The 9,612-nt window shown below is 49.2% G+C and overlaps 1 protein-coding gene across 1 annotated transcript; it reads left to right on the forward strand.

Moving 5' to 3' along the window:
• The first annotated feature begins 8,301 nt into the window (after positions 1–8,301).
• On the forward strand, positions 8,302–9,057 carry LOC124696361 (ethylene-responsive transcription factor ERF038-like). The gene has a single exon (XM_047229099.1). It carries the CDS (start codon positions 8,302–8,304, stop codon positions 9,055–9,057), a length of 756 nt encoding a protein of 251 aa, XP_047085055.1.
• Positions 9,058–9,612: the final 555 nt, after the last annotated feature.

Consider the following 9,612-nt stretch of genomic DNA (forward strand, 5'->3'; position numbering starts at 1 on the left):
CACTCATATCCATCCATATTACTTGTATTTCACTATCTCTTCGCCGAACTAGTGCACCTATACATCCGACAAGTGTATTAGGTGTGTTGGGGACACAAGAGACTTCTTGCTTTGTGGTTGCAGGGTTGCATGAGAGGGATATCTTTGACCTCTTCCTCCCTGAGTTCGATAAACCTTGGGTGATCCACTTAAGGGAAAACTGCTGTTGTTCTACAAACCTCTGCTCTTGGAGGCCCAACACTGTCTACAAGAATAGAAGCTCCCGTAGACATCAATCATCAACCCCTAGATCACTAGATATGTTAGGCATAGAGGGGTTAGGGGATGATACCTCGGAGGATTTAGCCATGAGGCAACTTTCTTCCTCCACATGAATGACCTCATTGGGGGGATTCACTTGGTGATGAAGAGTTAGTGGAGAGGGAGGCAAGAGCGACCAATCCATTAGAGGTTGCATCTTCTTCATCATCAACATCATCATCTCCGGAGGTATACTCTTCTTGAGTTGATAGCACAATAGATGTGTCCAAGGAGGACCTTGCCATGAAGCAATGTGCATTCTTGATATGAGGATTCTCATTGGGAGATTCAAAGAGAGATGAAGAGGGAATGTTGGTGGTGACAATGGCGGCCAATTCCTTTGAGCTTTCTTCATCTTCCTCACTACTAGAACTTTCAACTTCATCGGATGAATATTCTTCCCTTGTTACTAGCACAACTCTTGAGGGCCTCTTGCCCTTCTTGGTCTTGTTGTTGTAGAATTTCTTGTTGGGGGCTTTTGAATATTTGCCCTTTGTGTCTTTGCTCTTGTCCTTGGGAAATGAGCCTCACATTATGAAGTTCTCTATTCTCATAGGGGCATTCGGCAATGAAGTGGCGCTTGTCATCACAATTGTAGCATGATCTTGTCTTTGGACCAAAGCTAGTGAACCCACTTTTGTTGTTTCTCTTGATGTTGTCTTCCTTGGCCTTGGAGGGATCAACCCAAAAGGACTTTGCATGGAAGGCCATGTGATCATGGTAGTGGCATTGCAAATCTTCCGGATAGGACATACTCCAAGATGCCCTATAGGATTCTTGAGGAATCACTTCTTCAACGGAGTTGACCGCCAAGGCAAGGTTGGAACCTTTTGTCATCCCAAGAGCACGATTGCGAGAATCATGAGAGGTTTCCTCAAGCACCTTGAGAGCTTGCATCTCGTGAACGACTTGTTGAGAGGTGAGAGAGGAATAGCATTCCCTCCCCACAAGAGTCTTGACATCAATGGGTACAAATGGCATCATGCATTCAATGTACTTCTCCTTGATCCAAGAGTCATTGATGTGGGTGGCACCAATAAGCCGGAAGGCATCGGCAATGGTGAGAAGTCTTCCATACATGTCTTCATGATCTTCATCCGGTAGCCTCATGAACCCTTCGGCTTTATTCTTAAGAGCATTATACTTGTTCCTTCTTGTGCTCTCACTTCCAATGCAACTAGCGGCCAAACCATCCCAAGCTTCCTTGGTGGTGGTGTAGTTCCGAACACGATGCAAGTCCTTTGTCCCCACACTAGTTTGAATCATGTACAAGGCGGTGTTGTTGAGTTGACTATCAACCGCTTCTCTTCTAGTCAACTTGTCGGGGTTGTATGGCTTGAAGCCTTCCAAGAAGATTCTCCAAAGTTCATTGGAGGCACTGCAAACATGAGAGCGAAACTCAATTTGCCAAGTATCGAAACTTTCAATGGAAAACTTAGGTGGGTCTCCCCGAATGTTCAAATGGGGATGGGGAACCGGTATATCGGGAGATAGAAAAGGTGGAGCTACTCGATTGTAGCTTTCACCTCCACTAGTTCCCCTAGGAGATGTAATGGGAGATTTTATAGTGTTTAAGTTATCACCTTCCACGGGTTTGGTAGATGAGGGTAAGTCCGAAGCCTCTCCCTCATCTAACGCACCCGTGTCCTTTACCTCTACACTAGGAGCCTTGGGAAGGGCCGAAGTCAAAAGCTCGGCAATCATCTTTTTCATGCTTTCCATTTGGGCTTCCATGGAGGACTTCAACGAATTGAAGTCTTCCATGGAGACCGTCTTGGCGGCCCCTTCCGAGGACTCCTCGTTTGGCATACTCTTAGGCGGTTAAGCCCGAAATAAGAGCCGAGGCTCTGATACCAATTGAAAGGATCGTATGCCGCACCTAGAGGGGGGTGAATAGGTGCTAACCAATTTTTAGTTCTTTTTGAATTTAGGCTTGACACAAAGGTAAATTCTCTAGATATGCAACTAAGTGAATTTACCTATATGACAAGGTTATCAACTAAGCAAGATATAGCTACGCAATATATATAGGAGATAGATTGGGATAGAGGTAACCGAGAGTGGAGCACGCGATGACACGGAGATGATTCCCGTAGTTCCCTTCCTTTGCAAGAAGGTACGTCTACGTTTGGAGGAGTGTGGTTGCTACGCAAGCCAAACCAACAGACCACGAAGGCTTCACTCGCATCTCCCGTGAGCAACGCCACGAAGGCCTAGCCCACTTCCACTAAGGGATTTCCTTGAGGCGGAAACCGGGCCTTTACAAGGTTCTTGGGGCACACATCCACAACCGAATTGGAGGCTCCCAAATCTGTAACAATACAACAATCAACAACAACACATCAACACAAATCAACTAGGGAACCAAATAGGAACACTAGCATGAGATCCCTCAAACAAATGAGGGGAAATGAAAATCGCTTCGGTGAGGATGTAGATCGGTGGCTTCTACTTCGAATCTCCAAAGATCAAGAGCTTTGGTTGGGGGAGGAAGGAGATCTTGCAAATCTTGTGTTTCTTGAGGTGGCTCTAATGGAGGTGAAGCTTGGCAGATTTCTTGTGCAATGATTGAGCAAAGGGGTAAGGAAGAAGAAGAGGGGTATAAATACCCCTCCCCAAAATCCAGCCGTTGAGCATTTCGGGGGGCCGGATAATCCGCCCTAAGTAAGGGCCGGATAATCCGCCCCCGGATAATCCGGCCTCCGTGTACAAAACCATGACAATGTCCGAGCAAATGTCCAGCCCCTAGTCTGAGAAGCAATTCTTCAGGTCCTTAGCCATTTTCGAGGGGGCCGGATATTCTTGAAATATCCGGCCCGGATAATCCGGCCCCCCCGGATAATCCGGCCTTCAGGTACAAAACCGGGACAATATCCGGGCAAATGTCCGGCCCCTATACTGAGCTGCATTTCCTCAAGTCCTTAGCCGAAATTCTGGGGGCCGGATATTTTGGAAATATCCGGCCCGGATTATCCGGCCTGATGAATATTTTTGCAGCTGCTTTTTGACAATACTGACCACATCCAACACACATTAGAGTATCACATATATTGACATCAAACACTCAAAACATAATATGAGAGATGTTCTTTCAGCAATGGAACCATGGAATGTGTTGACATGGTGGAGGTTCCATTGCAATGGGTTTATATCCATCTAGGATTAAACAACAAATGTCGTCCAGTGATTCTTGTGCCGTAATACCCGTGTTAACCATAAGATCTGGAGTGGGACGGAGTAGTCAAAAGTGTTTCCACCTCTCGTTCATCAACGGATGCGCTTACCGTAGCAGTTGTATCTTGTGAGAACAACCGGAGGGTGGGGATCCCATTCTAATTCCACACGGTAATGCGGTCTATGATGGGTTGCAACGACCGGCGAAGGACCATGGTTGCGACCTGGTAATAGTTGAGGTCGGATGGTATCCTATGGATACGCTGGCCGGCGAGAACCCAAGGTCGGAATTGCAACAAAGGGTGGGTGTTCGAGGTAGCGGAGGAACATGATTGGCTAGACCTTATACCGGGCCTCACACTAAAGGAAGTGTGGACGGGAAAGCTGCCCGGTTGGCACCAAGGTTAAGATCTCTGATGAGTAAAGCAACACACCTCTGCAGAGTGTAATGAATCGTGACCTGTCACTCCTTGTTCCGGGATTTGGAACTGCGAACGCTGCCGGAAAGGAACTCCATTTAGTTCTAGTAAACCGGTGAAGGCTGACGGACATAGTTCTTCTGAATAAAAGCAACCTCTTGAAGAAATGATTATCAAAACCTGCATTGGTATTAGACTTTCTGGTCTAATATCGTAGCTAGTGCATTAAACACCTCTTTTCTATAATGAACTTGTTGAGTACGCTCGTACTCATACCACTCTTAAATCCCCTGCTTAGATTGTATGAATCGACTTGAGGAGGACAACAACAACCCCGAGGGAGCAGAAGACATCTGCTATGAAGAACCAGACCTCTCCGGAGGTATAGAAGGAGTTGACTACCTCATCGTCTACGGAACCGGGGAGGGTTCCGGAGGAGATCAAGCATAGACCTATCCGATCATAGTAGTATCCAAGCAGTGCGAACTCTTAGTACTTAACTGCTCGTTGAGAATAAATGTATAACCTAGTAAGACTTCTATATTGTAAGTTGAGTTGGGTTCACCTCGAACCCAGGAGTATTCCTCTTAGGACCCAAGAGGAACTCCGAGATGACATGTATATGTTGCTTGTAATAATAAATGAATGAGTTATGGACCTGCTATGTTCTGTTGTACTACTCTGAGGGATGTAATATTTGCGGATTGGTACTTCGTGAATGTTATATCAACGACTGGCATACTACAACATGCAGTGGTATGCAGGGTCACCACATATTTTTTCCTTTAATTTCAGAATTAATATGTGCTTTTAGAAATTTTAAAAATACGACATCGACGTCTTCATACTCGTGGTTTTAGAAATTTGACGGCACGTACTCATCGTCATTGCCAATGATGACAAGTGGTCGTCGACACGCACAGTCCGGTTAAATAACAAATTGTCCTAGTTGCGGTCGATAGGAAATGATCGTCCTAGGCGTGGATGACATGAACTGGCCGCCCTAGCCATGGACTACATGTGTTGTGGGTATGATTAACATGTATCCCACAGTGATGCCATTTATCCGGTAAGTTCGGGTGACCCACAGATGGTGGTGGCGGCATATGACCCACCGGACGGTCCAGTTGTTGTTGATTAAGATGGAGGATGTCCAGCCCAGAAATAAGAAACTGGATCCAAACCGACCTACACAAGGAGTCGGATCCATGAAGACACATGAAGGAAGCCAGATCCAGAACGATAAGTTAGGGTAGGTGGATCCTTATCCGTGTAGAAATCTCCATAGAAATCCTAGGATCCGGACGCCTATATAAGCCAGATCCCGGAGCCCTACATGTAAAACCACAACTCATTGTAAAATGCGCAAGCGCCCAGATAAATCTAGACAAGCAGCAGTAGGTCCTACCATCGTGCATCGTGATCCGAAGCTAGGTAAATCACGTACCACCGTCCCGGTTACTCTCCGCTCTATGGCCCCATCTTCTTCCCCCTTCGTGAGGTAACCTCCTCTCAGGTATTGTCTTCTATGGCCGTCCACGGCTAGGACGAGTTTGCATGCTCACAACACTACTTAAGTAATTAGGAGGAGGATTAGGCATGTCATCGATATCCTCCGCTAGGATGATTAGCATGTCCCCTTTATTAAGTCCAACCACTTCATCTCGCCAGTTCTTCCTGCCACTTTCTTCCGCTAACTATTTGTTCCTACCATTTCTCGCCATTTTTTTACTTGTCGCCCTTCTTTAAAACCACCCAACGATTTGTTGTGATGTATCAGTGCTCCTCTCACTCATCTTGTTTCCTCTAACTCCTCACCACCATGAGTGTGATTTGCTGTCAGGCCAAAGAAGATGAATGGTGCAAGTTTGCCCCGTGGGGGTGAGGTGTTCATGTGGCAATCATGCCAAGGTGAATGAGGTGGAAGATTTTTCGGATAAGTGGAGCATGAAGTTTTTCATTTGTGCCAACTGTGATCATGATCCATAGCCAAGTTTGTCGCACTCGAGGCCTCGAATATGTTCTAAGCATGATGAGTAATCATATAGTTTGTGTTATTGTTGTTCTTTTATTGACGTTCTTATTTGTGTTGCAATCTCATCCGCCCCAATGTAGGTGCTAGCATTGGATTGACATAGAGGGGCCGACTTGAGCGTTGCGTAAGATTGCCGAAAGGGGGTACTATGCATGGGAAATCTTGTACGCGGTGGAGCGTGCGAAAAGGGTTGCTGCACGAGTGAAAGCATTGCGAGAGAGGGAGATGCAAGAATATAGGGAGGAGCAATGATGTTGGCTTGTTGAGTGCTGAAAGGATGATTGCGAGATTCAGATGAAGGAGGAGGAACAAATGTGCCATGAGGCCCGTGAGGAGGATAAGCAGAAGAATGTGGTGAGATGATAGAAATTGGTCACGCTTGACTTATGACCACGTAGCGATATATCTTAATTCCAGTTGTAGTGTTTCTTGTAGCGTTGTATTTTAATTTCAGCATTTAGATGTATCTTGAGTTAGTGTGGTAATCAAAAAGTGTAATAGCCTGTCGGTAAGAATTATAGCTTTCCCACCAAATTCTTGCCATCAGATATTTCCTGCCAAAGTCTACCCGTCGAAATTTTCCACCAAATCTTTCCTACCATTTCTCTTAATCTCCTCCTGTAACCCCCTCCCCATTATTTTATTGTGGTTACTCAATTCGTTTGTTGTCTAGCCTAGTATATTCTTTTGAAGATGCCCGCTAATCGTTTCGATTGTAGTTTTATCGATCGTAGTTATTCCCCTTTTATCTCCCACCATCTTGTTCAGGTAACCGCATAAGTAATGTACACTAAACTGTAATTAGCGAGGGATTAGGGCTTACCCTTGATGCGTGTGAAGCCCCTCCATCCAATGGTCTTGCTTCACCCGACCGTCACCATTGTCATCATGCATCCCCACCTACTAATCCACCATCACACACACACACCGCAGCACCCCATTGCTCTCCACCATTGCTCCACAAGAGCACCACCAAAACGTCTTCACGGGCTATCCCATCCCATCAGTAGATCGGCGTCCCCCTTCCCTCCTACTTGGTGCAGCTGCTTAACTTGGTTGGGAATGGGATAAATTGGTAAAAATTGCCGAATGACAGCCTTACTTGGAGTCTGAGAGATGGAAACGAGACAATGGACAAGGAGGAAGAAGAGTGGTTCCGACGACCAGTTTGGTTTCCGCCTAGGCTTTATCTTCCAGCACGAGGATCACTAGACCTATCGCCCTAGTGCGGGACGACCAACAAATTCTACCTTAGTGTCGACGACGACCGCTGGCTAGTTATGTTGGCCAAAGTCGACCGAGTTGTTGGTGGGTTCACTGGGTTGTACTCCTGGTAGCATATTTGTGCCAGTCTTCTTTGGCCATGACGACCAGTGCCCACCGTCTTCGGTCAGAAAGTGGTATTTTTAAAAATTTCTGAAAACACGTATTATTATTTTTTAGCTGAACACCTATTATTTCTGAAAATAAAGGAAAAAAAATTATATTTAAAAGTTAGCGCGAAACAGTACACAGGAGGACTACACATGAGTTGGGAGATGCTTTGGCGCGGCCGTGCACGTCCCCGTCTGGCTGTTAGGTGAAGTGAAGGAAAAAGAGGGAAATTCTCCACGTGACCACGCCTACACGCCCGACACGCCTGTCCCACACGCCTCCCTCTCAAATCTCGCTCGCTCTCGTGTCGAGTTCGTCGCCGTGACAAAGCGCAGCTGCACTCTCTGTTCAGACCACGACCATGATGACACTGGCGCCGCTCTGTGCCGCCTGCCGTACGGACGGCCCCGCATCGCGACGACGGATCCGACGGACGCCGCAGGTCCACGCCGCCCCACTTGCTCAAACCGATCTGTCAGAAACTATTTATTACCTCCCGGCTTACCTACCCGTCGCGCCAGCCCTCACGAGCTGTGGAACGTGTTATTATCCCGTGGACCCACGAGTCAGCCTCGTGGCGGGTATGTTGGAACTCGCGACGTATTTATTTACCCGCTCACGTGAAGTGAGTCGTGAGCGGCACGCTCCACTGACACATGGGCCCGGACACAGCTGGATGGCAGCAGCAGGCTCGGCGACCAAGCTCCAGCCAGCTTTTCTGCGTCTGGGCATCAGAAATGGGGTCACTGACATGTGCGCCCAAGAAGGAACCGACCCCACTGTCAGTGTTGAGTGCTTGTGAGCAGCCCAGTACAAGTACCCGTGCTACGGAGCACCACGCCTTCAGTTCCGCCTCGCCAGCACTTTGTTTTCTTTTCCACTTTACCCATTCATTTCACTCCCACGCACACACTCTACAATTCGAACACCTTCTCTCTCTAAAACCCTGCCAAAACCACTCTCTCTACAATTCGAATTCACCAGTCCCATCGGCCGGCGATGGAGCAGGAGCAGCTCCCTCGCCGCCGCGTCGTGCGCGTGCACTTCGCGGACGCCGACGCCACCGACGACTCCGACTCCGACGTGGAAACGAGCCAGCCCCAGCAGCGCCGGTTCGTGCGGCGGTGCGTGCGGGAGATCGACCTGCCGCGCCGGCCGTGCTGGGCGGCCAGGAGGAGGCCGAGGGGTCGCGCGGCCGGCAGGAAGTACGACGGCCCGCGGTTCCGCGGCGTGCGGATGCGGCCGTGGGGGAAGTGGGCGGCGGAGATCCGGGACCTCCAGCAGGGACGCCGCGTCTGGCTCGGCACCTTCGACACCGCCCAGGAGGCCGCCGAGGCCTACGACGCCGCCGCGCTCCGCATCCACGGCCCCGGCGCCAACATCAACCGCGCAGCCTCCTGCTACTACTCCTCCTCCTCCCCCTCGCCGCCGCTCTCCACCGTCACCACGTCCGCGCCGTCGCCGTCGCCGTCACCGTCGACATCAACAGCATCCCCGCCGTCGCCATGCCCCGAGACGACCTCCGCCACGGCCTCCCAGCCGCCGGCCACGGCGTGGTCTCTGGTGAACGCGGACGAGGAGGTCACGGCGGCCTTCGGGATGGGCTTCGCCGACGAGGAGCCCGCCCTGGCCAGCCTCGCGCACTTCTGCCTCCCGCCGACGACGACGTGCGGCAGGTGGGACCCCTGCGCGGACTTCGTGGAGCTCGCCGACCTCGACGACCTCTTCGCCGCGCCGGAGCTCATGGCCGCCTGACCTGCCGCCCCGCCGGAAGCGGAGCTCCAGCTCCGCCGCAACTTTTTGGGAAGAGACTTTCATTCAAACTTGCTTTTTTACTCTGCTTTATTTCTCGGCAGTCTGCAAATTTTGAAAGGCGTGCGTGCGGAAATAACTTGTCCGAAATTTTTTTGGCGTTCCGGAGAGAAGAATAAGTTTTTTTTCTTTTTTGTGGCTGAGAGAAGAATAAGTTGTACTGTACTAGTAGTAGCAGGAGAAAAATCCCGAGATGTGTCTCGTTCTCCACCGGCCGTGCTGCCGTTAAGGCCAGGGGCGATTTCGTCATTTCCAGTGAAGAGATGTTCTGTTTTGTTGTTCGTGCCTGCCGAGGCTTGACGGGACAAGAGCTTTTGCTTGCGTTTCACGTTCTTGTGGGAACCAGTGATAACCTGAGCCACATCTATGCACGTGATGCTTCGTACGTGTGTATCAGGCCACTCTGTGACTCATTTTCTGTGTGTTCAAGCATCGAACGTGATGCTACTACATCTACAAACCATATGCACCCTTTGATTCATATGATTTTTTATAAAA

This window comes from Lolium rigidum, chromosome 3, assembly GCF_022539505.1.
Source record: "Lolium rigidum isolate FL_2022 chromosome 3, APGP_CSIRO_Lrig_0.1, whole genome shotgun sequence".
In the NCBI taxonomy this organism is placed as follows: Eukaryota; Viridiplantae; Streptophyta; class Magnoliopsida; order Poales; family Poaceae; genus Lolium; species Lolium rigidum.

Excerpts from the sequence above, each read along its gene's own strand:
- LOC124696361 (XM_047229099.1), top strand. The coding sequence starts at position 8,302 with ATGGAGCAGGAGCAGCTCCCTCGCCGCCGCGTCGTGCGCGTGCACTTC.